This window comes from Dicentrarchus labrax, unplaced genomic scaffold (genome assembly GCF_905237075.1).
Source record: "Dicentrarchus labrax unplaced genomic scaffold, dlabrax2021, whole genome shotgun sequence".
In the NCBI taxonomy this organism is placed as follows: Eukaryota; Metazoa; Chordata; class Actinopteri; family Moronidae; genus Dicentrarchus; species Dicentrarchus labrax.
Window position 1 is genome coordinate 670,170 of NW_026136853.1, and position 24,831 is coordinate 695,000.

General features: G+C 46.6%; 3 protein-coding genes and 1 long non-coding RNA gene across 7 annotated transcripts in view; 2 read left to right on the top strand and 2 right to left on the bottom strand.

Moving 5' to 3' along the window:
- Positions 1-1,833: 1,833 nt before the first annotated feature.
- On the top strand, positions 1,834-9,480 carry cdyl (chromodomain protein, Y-like). 2 transcript variants are annotated; one of them, XM_051394371.1, is made up of 7 exons: positions 1,834-2,072; positions 5,689-6,427; positions 6,517-6,770; positions 6,871-7,043; positions 7,122-7,332; positions 7,681-7,824; positions 8,295-9,480. In XM_051394371.1, the coding sequence occupies exons 1-7, from the start codon at positions 2,019-2,021 to the stop codon at positions 8,451-8,453; spliced, it is 1,734 nt and encodes a 577-aa protein (XP_051250331.1). In that variant the 5' UTR covers positions 1,834-2,018; the 3' UTR covers positions 8,454-9,480. The 2 variants fall into 2 exon arrangements, with proteins under 2 accessions (XP_051250331.1, XP_051250334.1); XM_051394374.1 differs by having other exon boundaries at positions 1,835-2,042.
- rpp40 (ribonuclease P/MRP 40 subunit) lies at positions 2,387-17,056 on the bottom strand. 2 transcript variants are annotated; one of them, XM_051394386.1, is made up of 9 exons: positions 16,885-17,056; positions 12,412-12,556; positions 12,101-12,169; positions 11,909-12,004; positions 11,619-11,741; positions 11,176-11,356; positions 10,968-11,102; positions 10,624-10,836; positions 2,387-3,558 (listed from the first exon to the last, which is right to left on the bottom strand). In XM_051394386.1, the coding sequence occupies exons 1-8, from the start codon at positions 16,999-17,001 to the stop codon at positions 10,638-10,640; spliced, it is 1,065 nt and encodes a 354-aa protein (XP_051250346.1). In that variant the 5' UTR covers positions 17,002-17,056; the 3' UTR covers positions 2,387-3,558; positions 10,624-10,637. The 2 variants fall into 2 exon arrangements, with proteins under 2 accessions (XP_051250346.1, XP_051250345.1); XM_051394385.1 differs by lacking the exon at positions 2,387-3,558 and having other exon boundaries at positions 10,399-10,836; positions 16,885-17,055.
- A 232-nt stretch (positions 17,057-17,288) lies between these two features.
- Positions 17,289-24,831, top strand: part of riok1 (RIO kinase 1 (yeast)) — an 8,093-nt gene continuing 550 nt past the window's right edge. The window contains exons 1-15 of the mRNA XM_051394376.1: positions 17,289-17,570; positions 20,280-20,460; positions 20,548-20,635; positions 20,783-20,852; positions 20,937-20,979; positions 21,092-21,184; positions 21,257-21,369; positions 21,457-21,537; positions 21,982-22,068; positions 22,196-22,333; positions 22,420-22,523; positions 23,069-23,175; positions 23,271-23,336; positions 23,426-23,542; positions 24,748-24,801. Coding sequence (XP_051250336.1) covers positions 17,518-17,570; positions 20,280-20,460; positions 20,548-20,635; positions 20,783-20,852; positions 20,937-20,979; positions 21,092-21,184; positions 21,257-21,369; positions 21,457-21,537; positions 21,982-22,068; positions 22,196-22,333; positions 22,420-22,523; positions 23,069-23,175; positions 23,271-23,336; positions 23,426-23,542; positions 24,748-24,801 — 1,395 coding nt within the window. The 5' untranslated portion in view covers positions 17,289-17,517. The remainder of the gene's footprint in view (positions 17,571-20,279; positions 20,461-20,547; positions 20,636-20,782; positions 20,853-20,936; positions 20,980-21,091; positions 21,185-21,256; positions 21,370-21,456; positions 21,538-21,981; positions 22,069-22,195; positions 22,334-22,419; positions 22,524-23,068; positions 23,176-23,270; positions 23,337-23,425; positions 23,543-24,747; positions 24,802-24,831) is intronic.
- On the bottom strand, positions 21,682-21,961 carry LOC127360129 (uncharacterized). Of its 2 annotated transcripts, none has more exons than XR_007883287.1 (3): positions 21,886-21,961; positions 21,787-21,852; positions 21,682-21,753 (listed from the first exon to the last, which is right to left on the bottom strand). It is a non-coding gene; the product is annotated as an uncharacterized LOC127360129 (long non-coding RNA). The 2 variants fall into 2 exon arrangements; XR_007883288.1 differs by having other exon boundaries at positions 21,704-21,786; positions 21,820-21,852.

The following is a 24,831-nucleotide window of genomic DNA, read 5'->3' on the forward strand; positions in this document are numbered from 1 at the left end:
CACAGGAAGTCGGCCATTTTGATTTAAAGTTTCACTTTCGGCGAACTTTTCGCGTTGTATTTGAACGAACTCCTCTTAGGGAATTTATCGGATCTGCTTCAAAATTGGTGAGTACAGTCAAAAATGGTGCTAATTAAAGTTGTGCTATTTGTGCATGTACGTTGAAGGGCGTGTCTGTGGCGTGATGGCAAAGTTGGCCGCTTTGAATTCTGTCGTCATACAAACTGATTGAAAAATTTAGCTGTGACTGTACATTAAACCGCGTGCCAGTGACGACTTGTCCATTTCAGCAGATTCGCCATAAAATAGCACTCATAACTTCAGTGTGCAATCTCCAATCTCCAATAGACTTCATATATTCTGAAACAGTTTTGCCCTGAACACGTCCTCATAACTTCAGCGTACGTGGTCCAATCTCAATGAAACTTCACGTGTTTGATAACACTCTCGCCTTGAACACGTCTACATGACAACATTCAGACATTGTGATAGCGCCACCTTCTGGCAACACTGCGTGGCGATTTTGAGCTGATTTATGTGACATTTTCATGTTGTGGTCCATACGTGTTACAACGGCACGCGACACAGCCGCAGCACGCCCCGAGTTGTGTGGAGTGCGAGGTCCCGCTCAACGCTGCTTGCAGCTTTAATTTAATTTTTATTTTTTTATTATTACAGATGTATTTATCTTTAAATTACGTGTGTGTATGTGTGTGTGTGTATGTGTGTATGTATGTATGTATGTGTGTATATGTGTATATATATACTTATGATCTGCCAACTTAGATATTATTATTATTATAATATACTTATAATATTATTATTATTATTTATTTTATCTATTCTTTTATTAATTAATTTACTTATTTATTTATCCTTTTCCTCTCTTCCTCTATCAACCCAACATTTTTGTTTTTGTTTTGTTTGTTTTTCTTTACTTTTCAACTATATGTCCCCATCTATCGGGGCTAGGTGCTGGTGGGAGGGGGGGTGGGGGGTTGGTATCTGTCCTGTGATATGTTGAATTTACATCTGTAATTACTATTGTATGGAACAGTATTGTTAAATAAAATCCAATAAACAGATTGTTAAAAAAAAAAAAGGTTTTAAAAAAAACATACTTAAAGTACTAAAAACAACACGTATGGAGCTACGGTGGCGATGGAGGCAACAGAGAGACAAAATGACTTCAGTCCCTGTCAGACCGAACACGCTTTGAATTCACTGAATCATGTCCCATGTTGTGACCTAATGAACACATGATTAGTTAAATTAACACCAGCTGTTCATTAATTAATGTGAATGAGCGTCGCCCTGCAATCAGAAATACTTTATTGATAGCCAGCTGCACAAAAACACAATGTTAAAGAATAGAAATACTTATATTACAATATCTAACACAATATATAGAACAAATGTATATATAGGTATAATATATAAGTACAAAATAAAAATGGAAATATAATAAGAGCCTATGTACCAAGATATATGTCAATAAATACAAAGTAATAGTAGTAGGTTTTTGCACCTTAACGAACTTATTATAAATGTTATCTGCTTTCATTTGAACCTTAATGAGTAAATAGAGGGATGGTTTCCATGTTGGGGTTAGTGTTAAATGGACTAATACATGAAGGCTGTGTTTCAGGAGTTCAGGGCTTTTACTTTGCTGTTAATTCATTCATTCATGAGATTTTAATTGAATTCTTAGTCCGTTTTCAGGTATTTAACAGGCTTTCTTTGTTCGGGTCCAACTGAATGTTAACTTTCCAATAATGAGTCGGCTCATTGTCAGTGGGTAGCATGAGGACAGCCCGGGGTCTTTTATTTTGTAGGTGAGGCAGTCAGCCCGGATGTGACGCAGCAGCTGCGGTGCTAACAGCTAGCAGCTAGTGACCGGAGATAAAGTGAGAGCGTCCCGTTGAGGAGCGGCAGACGGCGGAGCGGAGCGGACCGCCATCTTCTCTCTGCTCCTCTGAAGAGCTTCTGGAAGCTGCTGCTGCGCGCGCACTGTCTCCATGGCTACGGAAGAGTTCTACGAGGTGACGCGAGCTAATGCTAACATGCTAACGGTAGCTAACGGCAGAGTTAACTTTCTGAACTTTCTGAGCTGAGGAGCCGAAATACAGAAAGTTCCTCAAACTAGTTTATTGATCTCCAACCGGGTTATTGATCGGCCTGAAGGGCGGGAGAGTCAGTGAGAGTCTGCAGCCTGTTAGCTCCTGCTGCTAGCTCACTGCTAGCTCACTGCTAGCTCACTGCAGGGAGATAAATGTTTAATCAGGATTATTGATCTGCTGCTCGTGTATTGATAACACTGTGTTATTGACTTTATTAGTTCCCAAACAATTCAGTGAACTGATCAATAAAAACTCACAGTTAGTCATCAGATGAGTTTTTGTTTAGAGTTATTTATTTTTTATTTATTTTACAAAAGTGAGGTTGAACACGAAACTGAAAAACTTTCTACAAAATATTCTTTATCAAATGAAATCTTTTCATTCTGCCACTAAAACATTAACAGTAGAGGAAGTGTGATGATGTGGTGAAGCAGTGTGGGATCATGGGAGTTGTTGTCTTCACCACCATTGGTGTCATTGCAGTGACCCACAGATCTCCTCCTCTCCAGAACAAACAGACCCCTGGTTAAAACTAGGGATGGCTCGATACCGATATCATCCCGATACCTTCTTTTCTCCTCCGTTAAGCTGTGAATAATACATATAACTTGTATAGATGTACTTTGCTTAATGTGGACATCTAAAAAAACACCATGTTCAAACTGTGCAACAAATATTCTGCTCCCCTAACAGAAGAAATAAAATGGCCCATAAGCTCTTTATTTAAACTTCAGATCAGTGCAAACTACAAACTTGAATGTTTCTTCTTTCACATGTAACCTCTGGGGTTGATATCAATCTAGATATAGAATGAACTCAATTCCAGTGTTTCATTGAAGACATATAGCTGCTTTAAATAACTGCGAACTTTAAATAACTGTCACAAACACTTTTACATTCCTTTCTGACATTCATTTGGCACTTCAACATGAAGGGCAGATTCTTCTTCAGAAATATTAACATTTCAGCCTTTTCAGCTGTCAGTCTGCTGCTCCTTCTTTCATCAATACTAATGGAGGCTGTGCTGAAGAGCCTCTCGCTCTCCACTCTTGTTGAAGGTGCACAGAGATATTTAGTTGCCGTTACTGCCAAGGAGGGCAGTCTAGGTTGGTTGATCTTCCAATACAGCAGTGGATTGTCCGAACGCGGAATAGTTGGCTCGCTGAAGTAGGTCTGCACTTCAACACGTACATTTGTGGTGGTTGACTCCGGACCAGGTGCACTTTCCTCCAGGATTTCATCAAAAATGCTTCCAAGTTTGCTCTTGCTTGTAGCCTCTACCCATGAGGTCTTCTTTGTTGGCTCTGAGGTGGAAGAAGTCCCCTCTGCTGGCTCAGAGGCTGTTTCCCTGGTCTTCCTCATCACTTCCTCCATCTTCATGACCTCTGCCAATAATGCATCCTTTCCCTGTGTTGAGGTTTCTGCATTTGTGAAGTACCTGTAACGACAAAAATTAACATACAACATTGAAAGTTTTTCTACCCTCAACATCAAGTGATGAATCCAGTCTGAAATATGTATTTCTGTTTTAGATTTACAAGAGTAAAACAAACACACACACACACACACACACACACACACACACACACACACACACACACACACACACACAGAGAGAGGGAGACACACACACACACACAAAGAGAGAGAGAGCACACACACACACACACACACACACGGGTTAGGGTTAGGGTTACGTTGTACCGTGGATCCAGTAGTGTGGCAACTGAGTACACTGGCTTGGATTCCAGGTCTCTGAAACGTCAGTTTACAGTCTCAAGGAGGGTCCTGTTCATGGTCTTGATTCCGTCATCAGCCTCATTTTCTCGACTGAGAATGCGTTTAAGGAAACTCACGATAGGGATGACGTCAGATGCAGATGCTGATGAAGCGCTCACCTCCCTTGGGAACTCCTCAAAAGGAGCAAGAGCTGCAACAATCTTTTCCAGTTGGGCCCACTGGCTTGCGGTCAGTGTGGCTGGCAGGTCGTACTCCGCCGTGTATGCACACAGGGCCCTTTTCTGTGCAGTGAGGCTCTGGATCATGTAATATGAACTGTCCACCTCGTTCGTACATCTTGCTGCAGACGACTGGGTGGCATATTCAGCTCCACCTGAATGTCCTCTAAGCGTGAATACGCAAGCGGCGAGTGTTTGAAGTGACCCACAGTTTTTCTGCAGACAGCAACCGTATCACACCACGCTGCAACAGCAGTCCCTCATTCACAATAAGTTGTAGTGTATGCGCGAAGCATCCTAAACTGGCAACTCCAAGACGGTCCATTGCTTTTATCACATTACTGGCATTGTCTCTTAAAATTACATGGACTTTGCTCTTAATTTTCCATGCATCAAGCATCCCATCAATCGCTGTGGTGATTGACTCTCCTGTGTGTGAACCATGGAACTGCTTAGCCTGCAGCACTGCTTTTTGCAGCGTAAAACTCGAGTCTACCCACTGTGCTGTCAGGCTTAGTAGGGACATCGGACACACGTTTGAGCTCCAGATGTCAGCTGTTAAACTAACCGGGTCAGTGTTTTCCAAACATTTCGAAAATGAACTCGCGCACTTCTTTGTATTTAAGTGGGACAGCCGTATCAGAAATGAAATGCCGATTTGGCAACTGATAACAAGACTCTAAATGTTCAACCAAACGTCGAAAACCCACATTTTCGACCTCGAAAAGTGGCTGGTCATCTAACAAAATAAATTCGATGACCATCTCCGTTATCACCTTTGCTTTGTTGCTCTCTGGGGAGAGTTTCTCACGCTTCAGTATTGTTTCCTGCAATGACTGCTGTTGCGGCTCACTTTTCTTCTTCGCACTTGTTGACTGCAAAAAGTCTTCATACTCCTTTCCGTGATGCTTTTGCAAATGCTTTATCAAGTTTGTGGTGTTGTAATGTCCAGTCCTGCTGCCACCCCTTGAGACACAGCTGACATGATAAAATCACTAGGCTGTCACTCACGACGTTCTGTTTACACATGCTGCAGCGGCTGCATCTCTGTTTATGGCATGTCGCGCAACAGCAGACTGCCTTAGGCAGTGTCTTACGGCATGTGGCGGAAAGTGAAAGTGAAGTTTTTTTGGGCTTAGGTATCGGATCGGACGGGCTATTTTTGACCAATATCGGACGGATCGTGATCCTGAGTATCGTATGGAACCACCCCTAATTAAAAACACTAAACACACTGAATAAAGCAGTTCCACCTTAAAAATCACTGCTTCTCCCACGCTGTTGGACAGACAAAGGACGTCCCGGAGGGGCTGCGAGCCGAGCTAATGCTAACGTTAGCTCAGCTTGTTTCTCTGATAACTTAAGATCCAGACGTCCGATGACTAAAATCCTTCATCCGGTTCAAATCTAGAGTTAAAAAGCACCAAGATCTAAACAGTGGATGGTAACAATGTGGCTTCAGACTGGATCAACAGTCAGTGTATGACAGCTTCTGGCAGACAACCACAACGCTGACGCAGGCACAAAGGGGATATGAGGCCACTGACAGGTGGTTGGTGAAACGCAGCGTTACCTGAATAAAATGATGATGATGGTTGTTTGTCCTGCAGGTGGAGAGGATTGTGGATAAGAGGAAGAATAAGAAGGGGAAGGTGGAGTACCTGGTCAGGTGGAGAGGTTACGGTTCAGAGGGGGACACCTGGGAGCCAGAGAGTCACCTGTCCACCTGTATGGTCTACGTCCACGACTTCAACCGTCAGTACGCTGAGCGGCAGAGAGACAGCACGTTGCTGCGCTCCACCCGCCGCAGCTCGCCCAGCCACCACTGCGGCCCCGCCCACAGACTGTCCTGCAGGCCGTCGCCCACCACCACTGCTCGCAGTGACATCAGCGGAGGTTTAACTGGAGACCAGGCGAAACTTGTTCTTGGTCTGGCTCACCCACCCCCCGCCATACTGACCCACCTGGCCTCGGTCAGCTGCCAGCAGCACCCGCAGGCCGGCAGGTTCGGCAGTGGCCTGATGGCGGTGTCTCCAGCCGGCTCAGCCCGCCGCAGTGTGGACCTGTCCAAGACCGGCATCAAGATCCTGGTTCCTAAGAGTCCTATGAACAGTCGGCCGGACTCTGAGGAGTCTCCCAGTGAGGCGGCTCAGGGTCTGGAGGCCGGGGCTCAGGAGGCTCACCTGGTCCCACCTGAGGTCGCCCTGCTGGAGAAACCTGCAGGAGTCCAGCTGGGACCCGGAGAGGAGAGGGCCCGCATGGGGACCAGACCCCGCAACCAAAACCCCCTCCTGCCCCCGCCCCGAGTACCCGTCACACCTGCCGCCATGCGCTCCCTGAGTGGCACAGGTAAGGTCACCAGGTGTAATCTGCAGCATTTGATTGTCCAATAGGGCACCTGGCTGATGATGTCCCATCCTGTGTTCTGACTCCTCCAGGTAACTCGCCACTGATGGAGGCTGTTGCTGCCAACGGGATGTCAGGTGTGCAGAGTGTTGTTGCCGGGGCGACCAGTGCGAGCGGGAAACGCCGTCTGGAGGAACGTTCGGCTTTCGACAAACGTCTGAGGTTCAGCGTTCGACAGACGGAGAGCGCATACCGCTATCGCGACATTGTGGTAAAGAAACAAGACGGCTTCACTCACATCCTGCTGTCGACCAAGAGCTCTGAGAACAACACGCTCAACCCAGAGGTGAGGCCACACCCCCAAATAGCCCTGAACACAGAGGTGAGGCCATGCCGCATCTAAGACTGTTGTCATGGTTACTGATGTTGTCCCTCCTCCTCATTAGGTGATGAAGGAGATCCAGAGCGCCATGGCGACGGCAGCATCAGACGACAGTAAGCTGGTGTTACTTGGTGCCGTTGGCAGTGTCTTCTGCTGCGGCCTCGACTTCCTGTATTTCATCAGACGCCTGACGGACGACAGGAAGAAGGAGAGCATCAAGATGGCCGAAACCATCAGGTAACCCTGGAGGAGCCAGGTCGCCGTGGCAACCAGTCTGTAAGTGCTGACCTCTGACCTCTGCCTCCTCTCTCCCAGGACCTTCGTCAACACCTTCATCCAGTTCAGGAAGCCGATCGTGGCAGCGGTGAACGGGCCGGCGCTCGGCCTCGGTGCCGCCATTCTACCGCTCTGCGATGTGGTGTGGGCCAATGAGAAGGCCTGGTTCCAGACGCCGTACACGTCCTACGGCCAGACACCGGACGCCTGCTCATCCTTCACCTTCCCACGCATCATGGGCCTGGCCTCGGTCAGTGTGCCGGATCAATTATAACGTTCTGTTCTGTTCCAGGATCAATTATAACGTTCTGTTCTGTTCCAGGATCAATTATAACGTTCTGTTCTGTTCCAGGATCAATTATAACGTTCTGTTTTGTTCCAGGATCAATTATAACGTTCTGTTTTGTTCCAGGATCAATTATAACGTTTCTGTTCTGTTCTGTTCCAGGATCAATTATAACGTTCTGTTCTGTTCCAGGATCAATTATAACGTTCTGTTCTGTTCCAGGATCAATTATAACGTTCTGTTCTGTTCCAGGATCAATTATAACGTTCTGTTCTGTTCCAGGATCAATTATAACGTTCTGTTCTGTTCCAGGCTAACGAGCTGCTGTTGAGCGGCAGGAAGTTGACGGCTCAGGAGGCGTGTTCTAAAGGTCTGGTGTCTCAGGTTCTCTGGCCGGGGACCTTCACACAGGAAGTGATGCTTCGAATCAAAGAGCTGGTGACCGTCAACTCGCTGGTCAGTCACAAACACGTATCTACAGTTTATGTTAGCGATGCTCTGATCTCAATGATTGATGTATCTGCTGCCATCGTGAGCTCTCTGCTGTCTCTTTCCTCCACTCTGAGCTCTGTAAGTGTGAGCGCAGGAAGCCCCGCCCACAGAGTTTCGCAGTGGGAAGGGCTTCCTCTGCTCGGAGGAGAGAGCGGTAGAGAGCCGACACAACCACACTTAACACGCCACTGCAAGTACAACAAAAGTCCCGCAAATAAAAAGCCGATAAGAGTAATGAATGTGACATTAATGTAGAGACAACGTAAATAAAGTGTCAGCAGAAAACAGACCTTCAGTAACTGAAGCAAACACTACAGAGGGTTGGATATATATTTAGGAACAGCTGTGTTTATATATTTTAAATGTCCATTTCTTCTCATCTGATTTCTTCTTCGCCGTCCACGGTGGTGACGGTTCCACTTCCTGTCCTGCAGGTTCTGCGTGAGTCTAAAGCCCTGATGAGGAACACCAGCCGCAGTGCTCTGGAGCAAGCTAATGAGCGCGAGTGTGAAGCTCTGAAGAGAGTGTGGGGCTCATCGCAGGGGACCGACTCCATCCTGCAGTACCTGCAGAGGAGAACCGAACTCTGCTAGAACCTGGACATGGACAAGGACCTGAACCAGGAGCAGAACGTGGTCCCCTGACTCAGCAGCTCTAAGCAGGCAGCAGTGACTCAGCAGATTCTGAGCTGGACAGGAAGCACTGAACATGTTAAAATTTAAGTTATACATTGATCTAAGAACAGTCGGACACTGTGAACTCTTTTGTTCTCCGGTTTACTGTAATCTCAACTGTGGGGTTCCACAGGGTTCCACTCTGGGTCCTCAGTTATTCAGCTTTACACGCTTCCTTTGGATGATAACGTCATCATCACTGTTGTTCCTGCCAGACTAAACTGAGGGCCGTAAACCTGTGTCAGTGTGAAGCGAACCTGAACAGACCTTCTGTGTGTTTAAACAGCTCATTAAATCAGACTGTATGTTTATAACGTGCTGTATGCTTAAAACAGCAGATTTCCAAAGGGACTTCTGTCCAGTGTTTTGATAAAGAAAATCACCTGTGCTAAGCTAGGCTAACAGTATCTGATGAGATGTTGGACTCTTCTTTCAATGACTTTCTCCCAGAATTCCCTGATTTGAATCCCTAATTTCTACATGGAGGAATAAACAGGAAGTGACAGCTGAATACAAACAGGAAATGAACTAACACTGACCATGATGTTTCCTCTGGGGGTTCATGTTTTTTCTAATCAGAGGAGATAATCGTTCACAGATACGAGTCCACACCTGCAGCTCCGCAGTCTGTCCTCCAGCGCCACCCTCAGGACAAACTTTACCTTGCTTGATGCTCAGAGTCTAATAACAGATAAGGATATGGTGAACTCTGCAGCCTACAGGGGGCGCTGACAGGACAATGCAATCTAATTAATTTGTATGATCATGCCGCAGTGTGACCGTGATGAATTCTGGGTAAATATTGACGACTGAGGTGGGGGTCTGAACAGCATCAGGATCTGAGCAGGTTCAGGTTTGCAGACTGTTATAAGACTCTTATTCTGTTTATTTCATATAAACACTGAACCTTTAAGAACAACAGATATTAAATATCATATCAACATCTGCTCAGTGTGAGGAATCTATGTTCTGCATCCATTTAAATATCATCTGTACATTGAGACCTTATTCCCATACAGCCAATCAGATCTTCCCATACAGCCAATCAGATCTTCCCATACAGCCAATCAGATCTTCCCCACGCCGTAACGCAGACGCTCACTGGTTCCCCACGCCGCAACGCAGACGCTCACTGGTTCCCCACGCCGCAACGCAGACGCTCACTGGTTCCCACGCCGTAATGCAGACGCTCACTGGTTCCCCACGCCGTTCCCAACCCGTCGCAGACGCTCACTGGTTCCCCACGCCGTTCCCACGCCGTACGCAGACGCTCACTGGTTCCCCACGCCGTAAGCATACTCTCCTGGTCCCCACGCCGTAAAGCAGACCTCTCTGGTTCCCCACGCCGTAACGCAGACGCTCACTGGTTCCCCACGCCGTAACGCAGACGCTCACTGGTTCCCCACGCCGTAATGCAGACGCTCACTGGTTCCCCACGCCGTTCCCACGCCGTAACGCAGACGCTCACTGGTTCCCCACGCCGTAACCATCTCACTGGTTCCCACGCCGTAGCAGACGCTCTGGTTCCCCACGCCGTAACGCAGACGCTCACTGGTTCCCCACGCCGTAACGCAGACGCTCACTGGTTCCCCACGCCGTAACGCAGACGCTCACTGGTTCCCCACGCCGTAACACAGACGCTCACTGGTTCCCCACGCCGTAACGCAGACGCTCACTGGTTCCCCACGCCGCAACGCAGACGCTCACTGGTTCCCCACGCCGTAATGCAGACGCTCACTGGTTCCCCACGCCGTAACGCAGACGCTCACTGGTTCCCCACGCCGTAACGCAGACGCTCACTGGTTCCCCACGCCGTAACACAGACGCTCACTGGTTCCCCACGCCGTACAGAAAACAAACAATATTTACATTTTCATAAAAGATAATGTTTTTATTTTAGGAATTAAATGATGGAAATGGTTAATGACAACACAAATAACTTTAATGAACAAATTAAACATTTGTCAGTTTCTGATCAGGGATGAAAATGAGATCAGTTTATTAAACAACCTTAGGGCCACCGCGAGGCAGCAGGTATACAGATAGCAACGGTTTCTACAACAAAACCTGATCCAGATTAAAACCAGACCTCAGCGGATGACATCATGGTGGACATGTGTCATTTGCTCCTGCAGCCAGGTGAAGGTGGTAGGTGTGGTCGTGGAACATCAGCAGACTGTAGAAGTTCTCTCCTCCTCTCAGAACTCCGTGTTCACTGCACCCCCACGACACCGGACTGTCAGCAAAACCATGAACTGTCAGGGACGCCCAGGACTCCAGCCGAGGCTGCTCCAGGTAACCCCTGCAGGACAGGTGAGAATTTTACATTAGAGTCACTTTATTACTGTCAGCTCTGGACTGTAACAGTACTACAGATATATACTGCTGCATCTGCTACTACTGTGTATCCTAACCCTGGTCTGGTGGACCAACCTGGTCTGGTGGATCAGCCGGTGGAGGTCCTGGGGGAGCAGCAGTCCACAGATGGAGACGATCAGAGCTTGACTCAACGTGGTCTTTGGCTCAGGACAGACTAGCGAGGACAGGAAGCTGCTGGATGAGTTCTCACTGAAATCACAGAAGAAGAGTCAACAGGGGGTCACATGACAGAGCTCACAGTTCATGGCGTCAGTCTTCTCACCAGCTGACGCCGGCGTCCACAGCTCCAATCCATTCCAGGAAGCTGTGAGGGTCAGAGGTCAGGAGGTCTGAGGTCAGCAGGGCAGGGCAGGGCAGGTCCGTCAGGGTGCGACTGCAGACCTCCGGTCTGTGCTCCGACCAATTGTAACGAGACAGGAGTGCCTGCAGAGCGTCACCGCCCCCTACAGATAGATAGGTAGATACTTTATTCATCCCGAGGGAAATTCAAGTACAGCACAGACAGCAGGGGTTAGTTTCCACTACACAGTATTAGCTTAGCATTAGCTGTTTCTGTGTGACTTCTGATGATGTAAACAAATCTACGCCGCTGTGCTCACTCCTCCTCCGGACCCGTAGCGGGAAACATTCGCTCTGCAGGATTACAGGAGTGGGCGTGGTTTCATCTACAATCGGCACCACCTGGATGATGATGATGTAACTCACCTGGATGATGTGACAGCAGGAAGTCGGTCTTCAGTTGAAGTCGTGACCTCAGACCCGTGAGGAGTCTCTGGTAGCCCCGCCCACCAGGAGCCATGCTGCTGTCAGTCAGATCCACGGTTACTACTGGAAGAGAAACACACAGTAAGAGAACTTTAGTATTTATATAGACGTTAATAATAAGGTTAAAGATCATCAATCTGCCTGGTACACCTGAACCAGGTACAACAATGATTTCATATCAACTGTGACATCACAGTGACATCACAGTTACGTCACTGTGATGTTGAGACCATATCTGCAGTTTGTTCTGTGGTTGTATCTGGATGGTTTTCCTTCAACTCCCAACAACTCAAAGGAGTCTTTATCCAGAGAGAGAGACAGGTGGCCTGCAGACAGACGCACAGACAGATATGATTAGTTGACTACCTGGATGAAACACCTGTACACTGATGACATCATCATCAGTGTAGATGTGTTTTTACCGTTTGGCATCAGAGCGACACAGGTATCTTCATCTATCCTGGTCCTGTACGACATTCCATACACGCTACCTGAAACACACACACAGCAAACACTGATCACTGTCTGCCACAGGTGTGTCCACAGGTGTGTCCACAGGTGTGTATTCAATTTTTCATATGGGGGAACATCTAATCTCATCTTCTCTACAGGTGTACAAGGTGTGTGTACAAGTGTAACAGTTGTGTGTGTGTACAGATGTACAAGGTGTGTGTGTACAATGTATGTGTACAGGTGTAACAGTTGTGTGTGCATCAGGTTTGTCAGGTGTTACCCTGGTACACGGCGGTCTCCAGGAAATGTTTATCCAGCAGTTCATATATCGGCAGCTTCCTGATCAGATAGAAACTGCTGAAACTGTTTAATACAGCGTCCAGGTGATCGGGGGCGGAGCTACATTCGGGCAGCAGCACAGACACCTGCACAGGTAAAACAACTCAGTTCATTATTAAACTGAAACACATTCCTCAGGTGAGAGACCCAATAATAAGTAATGGTTGAATTGTCATTATCTCACCTGTATTCAGCTGTCACCAGCAGAAATAATGTTTTAATAATAATGAAATCTGTCTGTTATTTTATTATCATTTCAATAAATCTGTCCAGGAACTACTGATTAATACTCATTTACAGAAATGTTTATTATTGTTTATTAATACGCACTAACCCTGATCAATCAAACAATTATCTTAGCTCTGTTGGAGTGAAAATAGTAATAAACATTTGGATTATATTGTTATTTATGTGTTCTACTATATTATAAAGATAAGATGTACCTTTATTGATCCCTGTCAGACACAGCAGCAGAGGGGAATGTAGAGCAAAGAGTACAGAGTGTACGAGAACAATAAGAATCACAAAACAAGAATATTAACAAAATATTAACACCAGCCAATGTGAGAGTGGAGGAGGAACCTGAGCACCCACCTCCGCTCCCTCCTCCGCTCCTTCCTCCGCTCCCTCCTCAGTTCGCTCCCTCCTCCACTCCCTCCTCAGTTCCCTCCCTCCTCCGCTCCCTCCTCAGTTCCCTCCTCAGTTCCCTCCTCCGCTCCCTCCTCAGTTCCCTCCCTCCTCCGCTCCCTCCTCCGCTCCCTCCTCAGTTCCCTCCTTCCTCCGCTCCCTCCTCAGTTCCCTCCTCCACTCACTCCTCAGTTCTCCCTCCTCCACTCACTCCTCAGTTCCCTCCTCCACTCCCTCCTCAGTTCCCTCCCTCCTCCGCTCCCTCCCTCCCTCCTCCCTCCCTCCTCAGTTCCCTCCTTCCTCCGCTCCCTCCTCCGCTCCCCTCCTCAGTTCCCTCCTTCCTCCGCTCCCTCCTCAGTTCCCTCCTTCCTCCGCTCCCTCCTCAGTTCCCTCCTCCGCTCCCTCCTCAGTTCCCTCCTTCCTCCGCTCCCTCCTCCGTTCCCTCCTCCGCTCCCTCCCTCCTCCGCTCCCTCCTCCGTTCCCCTCCCCTCCTCAGTTCCCTCCTTCCTCCGCTCCCTCCTCAGTTCCCTCCTCAGTTCCCTCCTCAGTTCCCTCCTCCGCTCCCTCCTCAGTTCCCTCCCTCCTCCGCTCCCTCCTCAGTTCCCTCCTTCCTCCGCTCCCTCCTCAGTTCCCTCCTCCACTCCCTCCTCAGTTCCCTCCTCCACTCCCTCCTCAGTTCCCTCCCTCCTCCGCTCCCTCCTCAGTTCCCTCCTCCACTCCCCCTCCTCAGTTCCCTCCTTCCTCAGTTCCCTCCTTCCTCCGCTCCCTCCTCAGTTCCCTCCCTCCTCAGTTCCCTCCTTCCTCCACTCCCTCCTCAGTTCCCTCCTTCCTCCGCTCCCTCCTCAGTTCCCTCCTCCGCTCCCTCCTCAACTCTCTCCTCAACTCCCTCTGAATGTCTTTCTTGGCATCTTCATCTCCTGCCATGAACACCCTCTTCTTTCTGTTCAACAGGGCTTTGGTGTCTCTGTTGATCGATGGTTGTTGTTGGGGAAACAGCGAATCCTCTTGGTGGGGATAACGCTGTCCTCACAGAACCTGATGTAGTCTGTGACACACTGGGTGAGACCGCGGTGTCCACATTCCTGCACATTGTTTATAGATAAAAACTCATCTACCAACACTGTTGGTCCTATCGACAACAACAAATACAGTGCTAGTAAGAAGGGAAGAAAAAGAAAGGAAAGATTAAGAGGTGTAAATAAAGAGCTGTTGTGTCGAGCTGCCACTCTCTGCAGCGCCGGAGGTGACTGAAAATATTAGATTTATATTGGGATATATGGCGGTTTTCTGCTGTTATATTAATACATTATTACAGCTTACAACCTGTACTATATTATAGTTTTGTTTTATTCATTATATTTTATATTAAGACTGACCTCTTATATAACTCCAACATGTATTAATCCACACTGTGTCCACTTCAGTTGCTCTTGTATAGTTTCTATTATAGTCTTATTTTCTATATTTTGTTACACACTGTAGTATATGGTACATATTCTTACACTCTTATATTCTCTATATATTGTAAAATAATGCACATATTTAATGTTATTATTACTTCTACTCTTACAACCATAATAAATAAAGTATGTCTGATTCTTTTCTATCTGTATTAATGCTGCTACAATACTGTGAACTTTAACCTGCTATCCATAACTTCTTGCAATAAACGCAGAGACACAGTTGTTATTAGGGCTGAACGATTAATTGAATTTGCGATAATATCGCGATATGATAAAACGCAATTTTATAACCACAACTTGTGCAATTACAAGGTGGTCACGTGACGCGAGCGAAAGAGTGGAGAACTCGGCTGCATCAACTTTTCCTGTTGCCCTTTAACCTGTTGCGCAATGGCCTCTGGCTCAACGGAACAGTCAGAAACGGACACAGCTCAGACTTTAGTCTCGAAGAGGAACAGCACGTCGGTGGTGTGGAACTCTTTTGGTTTCAAAAGAGAAGATGCTGCGCAGCGTCAGGTGTTGTGCAGAGCGTGCCGTGCTCCCGTTGCTACTTCACAGGGTAACACTACAAACTTGTTCCAGCACTTAAAAAAATACCACAAATCAATGTATGACAGTTGTATGGCCAAAATGCCGAGCACCAGAGCACCAGAGTGCCAGACAAGCCAAATACCTCAAGACAGGGATCACTGACCCAAATGTTTGAAAGTGTCCCTCCATATGAACGGAATTCAAAACGGCACGGGGAAATCACTCGGGCAATAACCGAGTTCATAGCCAAAGATATGATGCCTGCCAGCACGGTGACCAAGCCTGGGTTCATGGCATTGATAAATACGCTGATAAACGGTACAGTACACCCTCCCGTTGGATCATTATGGCTGGCAGTGCCATACTCATAGTGAACTGTAGCCTGTGTGGTGTGTTACTGTTGTGTACTTGAGATAAGTGAGGTTGATCTATATAATAATAATTGTTTTTTTATTGTCTAATTGAAAAGTGCATTTCTCCATTTTTATATTTATAGCTTTATTTACTTTGATTTTACAAAACATTTTCAAAGTAGTAGAGGCAGATTCTGTTTCAGTTGTCCGAAGTGTTACTGACTTGGGAGCAGTAAGATACAAATTATTTTAAATGATTTTTTTCCTGAGACAGTGTTTACAAAGTGCATGCCTTTGTTTAAATTACTTAAATGCACAGTGGTGAAGCCACAGATGTTTCTGTAATGAGCACTTTAATAAAAGTGTCATTTATTTCAGTCATACATCTTTTAATTGAATTCTAACAAATAGGCCCCGCCTATAGGAAGAACATTGTACACTAAATGTATCTAATATTGTGTTGGTCATATCTAAATCATTCGTTATGATTTGTTGGGGGAAAAAAGAGGCTAAAATAAAAAATAAAATTGCATTAACAAAAATCGCAATTTTAATATTGGGGGGAAAAAATGCAATTAGATTATTTTCCCAAATCATTCAGCCCCTAATTGTTAAACATAATATTATTATTATTATTATTTATTATTATTATTATTCTATTATTATTATTACTATTATTATTATTATTACTACTATTATTACTATTATTATTATTACTATTACTATTATTATTACTATTATTATTACTATTACTATTATTATTATTATTATTATTACTATTTTATTATTATTATTATTATTATTATTACTATTATTATTATTATTACTATTATTATTATTATTATTATTATTATTATTATTATTATTATTACTATTATTATTATTATTATTATTATTACTATTATTATTATTATTATTATTACTATTATTACTATTATTATTACTATTACTATTATTATTATTATTATTTATTATTACTATTATTATTATTATTATTATTATTCTATTATTATTATTATTATTATTATTATTACTATTATTATTATTATTACTATTATTATTATTATTACTATTATTACTATTATTATTATTATTATTATTATTATTATTATTACTATTATTATGTATTGTGACCCTGTAGCACTCATTCTGTGCTGCTGTGTCTGGAATAAAGGAATATCTGATTGTGTTTATCCACAAAGATGGAAAGACTAGTTCAGCTAATTCAGACTTTTATTGTGAAACTCCAGTTAGTTTTATTCTGTTAGCATGCTAGGTGCTAGCCTGTTAGCATGCTAGCTGCTACCTCCTCACGTGGCGCTGTTAGCTACTGTTGGTGAGGCTAACATGCTAACAGGCTAACAGGCTAGCAGGCTAACAGGCTAACAGGCTAACAGGCTAACAGGCTAACAGGCTAACAGGCTAACAGGCTAGCAGTACCTTGTAGTTGAAGTGCAGCTGCTCCACCTGAGAACTCAACCGGTTCTTCTCGTCCAGGAAACTGGACCGATCCCAGACCAGCAGAGAGCGAGGAGTCTGATCCAGGTCCGCAGACATCTTCACTTAAACTTTATTTAAACTTTATTAAACTTTATTTAAACTTTATTAAACACGCTGAGCAGGAAGCTACCGCTGCCACACACTTCCGGTCACGGATTTTCAACGTAAAGGCTTCATTTTTGAAGGCTGAAAAAAAACCACATAATTGATTTTAAACGTTTACTTCTTCTGTGGTTGTGTCCACTTCCGCTCCGTATGAACTGCATATAACTTTATTATCGATCATCTAAGCGTTTCCGGCACTCAGCTTCACTTCGCCTCAGGCCTCCGTCCTCTTGCCGTAGTCACGTGTTCAGACCCGGAAGTGCAGAGAACACGCTGCCGCGCTTGGAGCTGCTGTTTCGATCCGGATCAGTGTGCGTCAGTTTGGACCGGTTCTGTATCGATCCGGATCAGTGTGCGTCAGTTTGGACCGGTTCTGTATCGATCCGGATCAGTGTGCGTCAGTTTGGACCGGTTCTGTATCGATCCGGTTCTGGGTCTCAGCGTTGGTCAACGGAGGTCGTTGACGTCATGTCGGCGGTCGGTTCCGTACCGGGACAGTTTGATGACGCAGAGGAGGAGCGGTGAGTTTCCACTGTAATCAATCGGATCATCAATCGATTGATTATCAGTGTGTGACAGTAGCTTTCTAGAACTGAAGTACGTACAGTAAAAGTAGTCCGGATGGTTGCCATGGAGACGTTCAGTTGTTAATGAGTTATTGATTTGTTGTTTGTTTATTTGCTGAATAAATAAACAATTCATACTTTGCAGTCACGTGGTTACCATGGTTACCACCTGGCGGGCAAGAAACATACACACATATTTACATAATGTGACGTTACACCCTGTCTGCCGCCAATGACTGATCCATACACCCTGATACCGACTCTACCATATATAGATCTATATAACGATCTATAGATCTATAGATCTATCTCTGATCTTCTGATCTATAGATCTATATATATCTCTGATCTCTCTGATAGATCTCTATAAATAGATCAGAGATCTATAGATCTATATATATCTCTGATCTCTGATAGATCTCTATAAATAGATCAGAGATCTATAGATCGTTATATATATCTCTGATCTCTCTGATAGATCTCTATAAATAGATCCAAAACTAAACATCCCAGCAGAAAAAGAGCTGACAGTCAGTTTACAGTAACCTACAGTGTATTGAAGTTAATCATTTACTTGTACTTGATATTTAAGCACAGCCAACATCAGACACTTTGAGACTTTTACCCAAGGACTATTTATTTAGGTGACTTTCACTTTTACCAGAGTAATACTTTAACTCTTTATTTTAACTAAAGTATGACGTTTGGGTACTTCAGTTACCTTAAGTTAGCTGGTCTTATGAATGAACACAGGGTGATGAATATAGCTAAATGAAAGATACTAACGTTAAGAGCTTTACTGAAGTAACGGTGGCAATATATGACATCATTTAACGCAGGTCCAGGTCTCGTTGCCTGGATACCAGCTGTCTCTCCGGGTCGCAGCGACCCATCGCCGTCTCTTTCCTGCTGCTTCTGGTAGTCTGTAGAAACTTTCTGAAGATCTGTCAGTGCAGTCGATAGCACAGCAGCTCTTCCTCATGTTGAATATCGACTATTATTGAATATTTGAAACGTTGTCGGCTCTCAGCGGGCGTAACCGCAGCGACTTCCCTCAGCGGGCGTAACCGCAGCGACTTCCCTCAGCGGGCGTAACCGCAGCGACTTCTCTCAGCGGGCGTAACCGCAGCGACTTCTCTCAGCGGGCGTAACCGCAGCGACTTCTCTCAGCGGGCGTAACCGCAGCGACTTCTCTCAGCGGGCGTAACCGCAGCGACTTCTCTCAGCGGGCGTAACCGCAGCGACTTCTCTCAGCGGGCGTAACCGCAGCGACTTCTCTCAGCGGGCGTAACCGCAGCGACTTCTCTCAGCGGGCGTAACCGCAGCGACTTCTCTCAGCGGGCGTAACCGCAGCGACTTCTCTCAGCGGGCGTAACCGCAGCGACTTCTCTCAGCGGGCGTAACCGCAGCGACTTCTCTCAGAGGGCGTAACCGCAGCGACTTCCCTCAGCGGCGTAACCGCAGCGACTTCCCTCAGCGGGCGTAACCGCAGCGACTTCTCTCAGCGGGCGTAACCGCGCGACTTCTCTCAGAGGGGCGTAACCGCAGCGACTTCCCTCAGCGGGCGTAACCGCAGCGACTTCCCTCAGCGGGCGTAACCGCAGCGACTTCTCTCAGCGGGCGTAACCGCGCGACTTCTCTCAGAGGGCGTAACCGCAGCGACTTCCCTCAGCGGCGTAACCGCGCGACTTCTCTCAGAGGGCGTAACCGCAGCGACTTCTCTCAGCGGGCGTAACCGCAGCGACTTCCCTCAGCGGCGTAACCGCAGCGACTTCCCTCAGCGGCGTAACCGCAGCGACTTCTCTCAGAGGGCGTAACCGCAGCGACTTCTCTCAGAGGGCGTAACCGCAGCGACTTCCCTCAGCGGGCGTAACCGCAGCGACTTCTCTCAGAGGGCGTAACCGCAGCGACTTCTCTCAGAGGGCGTAACCGCAGCGACTTCTCTCAGAGGGCGTAACCGCAGCGACTTCTCTCAGCGGGCGTAACCGCAGCGACTTCTCTCAGAGGGCGTAACCGCAGCGACTTCTCTCAGAGGGCGTAACCGCAGCGACTTCCCTCAGCGGGCGTAACCGCAGCGACTTCTCTCAGCGGGCGTAACCGCAGCGACTTCTCTCAGAGGGCGTAACCGCAGCGACTTCCCTCAGCGGGCGTAACCGCAGCGACTTCCCTCAGCGGGCGTAACCGCAGCGACTTCCCTCAGCGGGCGTAACCGCAGCGACTTCTCTCAGCGGGCGTAACCGCAGCGACTTCCCTCAGCGGGCGTAACCGCAGCGACTTCTCTCAGCGGGCGTAACCGCAGCGACTTCCCTCAGTGGGCGTAACCGCAGCGACTTCTCTCAGCGGGCGTAACCGCGCGCCTTCCTCAGCGGGCTAACCGCGACTCCTCAGCGGGCGTAACCGCAGCGACTTCTCTCAGTGGGCGTAACCGGCGACTTCCCTCAGTGGGCGTAACCGCAGCGACTTCTCTCAGCGGGCGTAACCGCAGCGACTTCCCTCAGCGGGCGTAACCGCAGCGACTTCTCTCAGAGGGCGTAACCGCAGCGACTTCCCTCAGCGGGCGTAACCGCAGCGACTTCCGGGTACCGTGATGTCACGTGCATACCCTCTATAAGACAACTAGGCGGCCATGTTCGATGTTTCTGACTCTTTCTGTCTCGTGTGCAGCGACCAATCAGAGCTGTCGGCTGTGCAGAGCCAGATGAGTGATGTCACAGTGCTGCCTTCATCAGAGTGGGACGAGGAGGAGGAGGAGGAGGAGGAGGAGGAGGATGATGAAGAGTGGGCGTGGTGTTCAGCTGGAGGAGATCTGACTAAAAGATACAACAGGACAAGTCTCAACTGTCAGGTTAGACACAGTCTGATCAGTCAGATCATATTGATTATTGATAACCGATCAGTGAGCTGACTGTTGATCTGTGTTTTTATTGGTCAGTCTAACAGACAGAATCCATCCAATAAGAATCTGCCTTCAACTCCGTCTGATAAAGCTCTGAGGAAGTACGAACACAAGATCAATCTGGGTAACACACCATCATTCAAATGTTATTGATTAGGAGTAGAACTTGATCAGGAGGGGCAGTTTGAAATCAATTAGTTTGATTATCTTTGTGAATCGGTTATTTATGGTGTTTCTACTGAAAATCAATAATCGATTGTTGTGATTTCAGATAAACTGAATTATGCTGACTCAGTGATCAATAAAGTCACGACGATGCAGAAACAGAAGGAAGCTGACACGTACGTGTGACATCACCTTGCTGCTGCTTACTTCACAGGTCATGTGATGATGTGACTAACATTGTGATTGGCTGCTCTCTGCAGGTACAGAGTGAAGGACAAGTCAGATCGAGCCACCGTCGAACAGGTGAGCTGACAGGAAGTGACACTCACCTGTTTATTTCTCAGGATGTTTATTGATCACCTGACAATCAATAAATCAATCATTTGGCTCTCAGCTGATTGTTCTTCTTCTGCAGGTTTTAGATCCGCGGACGAGAATGATTCTCTTCAAGATGTTGAGTCGAGGTGCGATCAGTGAGATCAACGGCTGCATCAGTACGGGGAAGGAGGTCAGATCACAGATCAATATGCCGATCAGTTCTCTGATCAATACACTGTAACAATAATCTCGTGTTCTTCAGGCCAATGTTTACCACGCCAGCACGTCAGGCGGCGACAGCAGAGCCATCAAGATCTACAAGACGTCCATCCTGCTGTTCAAAGACCGCGACAAATACGTCAGCGGAGAGTTCAGGTCAGTACCACAGAAGAAGAGTTCAGGTCAGTACCACAGAAGAAGAGTGTCCTTATTGTTATGAGAGCTTCTTCTTTTGTTCTGCAGGTTCCGTCATGGTTACTGTAAAGGAAACCCTCGGAAGATGGTGAGAACCTGGGCAGAGAAGGAGATGAGGAACCTTATCAGGTCAGAACCCAATACAACCTGAGCCGACTGACAGTTAGAACCCTGGAGAACCTGAGCAGACTGACTGGTAGAACCCAGGAGAACGTGAGCCGACTGACTAGTAGAACCCTGGAGAACCTGAGCCGACTGACTGGTAGAACCCAGGAGAACGTGAGCCTACTGACTGGTAGAACCCTGGAGAACCTGAGCCGACTGACTGGTAGAACCCAGGAGAACCTGAGCCGACTGACTGGTAGATCCCAGGAGAACCTGAGCCGACTGACTGGTAGAACCCTGGAGAACCTGAGCCGACTGACTGGTAGAACCCAGGAGAACCTGAGCCGACTGACTGGTAGATCCCAGGAGAACCTGAGCCGACTGACTGGTAGAACCCTGGAGAACCTGAGCAGACTGACTGGTAGAACCCAGGAGAACCTGAGCCGACTGACACTGTGTGTGTTTCAGGCTGCAGACGGCAGGAATCCCAAGTCCAGAACCGCTTCTGCTCAGAAGTCATGTTCTGCTGATGAGTTTCATCGGAAAAGAAAACATGTAAGAACCAATCAGGGTGATTGATCAGACTGTACCAAATTAATTATGACTGTCCTGTCTTGTATTGATCGCTCTCCTGTATTGATCGTTCTCCGGTATTGATCGTTCTCCTGTATTGATCGCTCAGGCCGGCCCCTCTGCTGAAGAACGCGTTGTTGTCGGAGTCAAAGGCCCGTGAGCTCTACATGCAGGTTCTCCAGCACATGAGGAAGATGTTCCAGGAGGCTCGACTTGTCCACGCTGACCTCAGCGAATTTAACATGCTGTGAGAGGCCACGCCCACCAACAGGACACGCTCACCACAAACATCCCTTCAAAATAAAAATCTGTGTTTTTCTAACCTGTGTGTAGATATCACAACGGAGACGCTTACATAATCGACGTGTCCCAGTCAGTGGAGCACGACCATCCTCATGCTCTGGAGTTCCTTAGGAAGGACTGCAGCAATGTCAACGGTCAGTTCCAGTTTAGGACTCGCAACATACCATATAAATGTACATTATCCAATCTGCCCCAAACTTTAGAGTCCCGCCCTGAACACACCTACATGTCAATATTCAGTCATACTCATAGCAACACCTACTGGGAACAGGAAGTGTCAGGCATTAAACTTTGATTTGCTCCTCCTACCAGGTTGCTCGGATCCACCTTAGAAAGCCTTCAGACTTTGATGATACTGTACTGTGAAATTTGTGAGTTTTTATTGGACGGTGTGTCCGTCACGTGGCGTCAAATCTTGATCTACCACCATGTAACCATGGAAGTTGTCAGGATGAGGGTTGCTTTGTGTGGCAGTCGTACTTTGATTTAAACCACATTCGCACTGCCTGCAGCTTTAAGGTCCGTGTTGAGTTCTGTGTTTAATGGAGGACTCACTGCAGAGGACTTGTATGTCCCCAATCAATAACTAATCTGTCAATCAGCTCTGTGATACGAGGAATAATTTGTCTGATATGAAATGTTCTCCTGTATGAATGAAGTCTGTCTGATTTTTACCCAGAGTTCTTTGTGAAGCGCGGTGTGGCAGTGATGACGGTCAGAGAGCTGTTTGACTTCATCACCGACCCGTCAATCACCTGCCACAACATGGACCAGTACCTGGAGAAGGTCTGAGTGCCTCCTGTTGTTTATTAATTTAATGATTAATTCCTTATTCATAATGAGTAAAACAATGAGTGACACTGTCATGATTGGTCGTCCAGGCGATGGTGATCGCAGCTGAGAGGACGGCGGAGCAGCGAACAGATCAGGACCGAGTAGATGAGGAGGTGAGACATCATCCTGTTGAGCTTTTCACAGTAAGTAAGTCCCCCCCCCACCCGTTTGACCTCCTTTAACTGTCATTGCGCCCCCCCAGGTGTTTAAGAAGGCCTACATCCCTCGTACTCTGACAGAGGTCAGCCACTACGAGCGAGACATCGACCTGATGAAGTTGAAGGAAGAGGAGTCAGCCATCAGCGGACATAACGACAATGTAAGAGACACTAAACACAGTAGAGACAGTAAACACATGGCACCTTTCACACACATTCACTCAGTGATGGCAAAGTCCATCAAACAGAAACTCACACAAATAAAACACATTCATACACCGATGCTCAACATTGGGATTCGGGTTCAGTATCTTGCTCAAGGATACTTCGACATGTGGCATGTGGAACCAACAACCTTCCGATTAAGGGACGACCCGCTCTGCCTCTGTGCCACAGCCACACAGTAGAGAGACAGTGGACACAGTAGAGAGACAGTAGACACAGTAGAGAGACAGCAAACACAGTAAACAAAGTAGAGACACAGTGGAGAGACAGAGAGACAGTAGACACAGTAAACACAGTAGAGACACAGAGAGACAGTAAACACAGTAGAGACACAGTAGAGACAGTAAACACAGTAGAGAGACAGTAGACACAGTAAACACAGTAGAGAGACAGTAAACACAGTAGAGACAGTAAACACAGTAGAGAGACAGTAGAGAGACAGTAAACACAGTAGAGAGACAGTAGAGAGACAGTAGACACAGTAGAGACAGTAGACACAGTAAACACAGTAGAGACACAGAGAGACAGTAGACACAGTAAACACAGTAGAGACAGTAAACACAGTAGAGAGACAGTAGAGACAGTAGACACAGTAAACACAGTAGAGACAGTAAACACAGTGGAGACACAGAGAGACAGTAGACACAGTAAACACAGTAAACACAGTAGAGAGACAGTAGAGACAGTAAACACAGTAGAGACACAGTAGAGACGTAGAGACAGTAAACACAATAGAGACAGTAAACACAGTAGAGACACAGAGAGACAGTAGAGACAGTAAACACAATGGAGACAGTAAACACAGTAGAGACACAGAGAGACAGTAGAGACAGTAAACACAGTAGAGACACAGTAGAGACACAGTAGAGACACAGAGACAGTAGAGACAGTAAACACAATAGAGACAGTAAACACAGTAGAGACACAGAGAGACAGTAGAGACAGTAAACACAATAGAGACAGTAAACACAGTAGAGACACAGAGAGACAGTAGAGACAGTAAACACAGTAGAGACACAGTAGAGACAGCTGTAATCTGTCTTTAATGGTGGTTGATGTTGTTGAGCAGTGAAACAGGAGAAATCAGCTGTTACCTGTAACTGTACTGATTATTGTTGTTGTTGTTGTTGTTGTTGTTCAGGTTCTGTATCAGACACTGACTGGACTGAAGAAGGATCTCTCTGGAGTTCAAATGGTACGATCATCTCACACTCGTATTTTTGTC

Bases quoted from the DNA above. Each gene is read 5' to 3' on its own strand.
- rpp40 (XM_051394386.1), bottom strand. From the start codon at position 17,001: ATGTCTGCGGACCTGGATCAGACTCCTCGCTCTCTGCTGGTCTGGGAT. The intron at 11,357-11,618 runs GTGAGTTACATC...ATCTATCTGTAG, and splicing joins CCTGCTGTCACATCATCCAG to GGGGCGGTGACGCTCTGCAG. The intron at 10,837-10,967 runs GTTGGTCCACCA...CCTGTCCTGCAG, and splicing joins CGGCTGATCCACCAGACCAG to GGGTTACCTGGAGCAGCCTC.
- cdyl (XM_051394371.1), top strand. From the start codon at position 2,019: ATGGCTACGGAAGAGTTCTACGAGGTGACGCGAGCTAATGCTAACATG. The intron at 7,044-7,121 runs GTAACCCTGGAG...CCTCTCTCCCAG, and splicing joins AAGATGGCCGAAACCATCAG to GACCTTCGTCAACACCTTCA. The intron at 7,825-8,294 runs GTCAGTCACAAA...CCTGTCCTGCAG, and splicing joins TGGTGACCGTCAACTCGCTG to GTTCTGCGTGAGTCTAAAGC.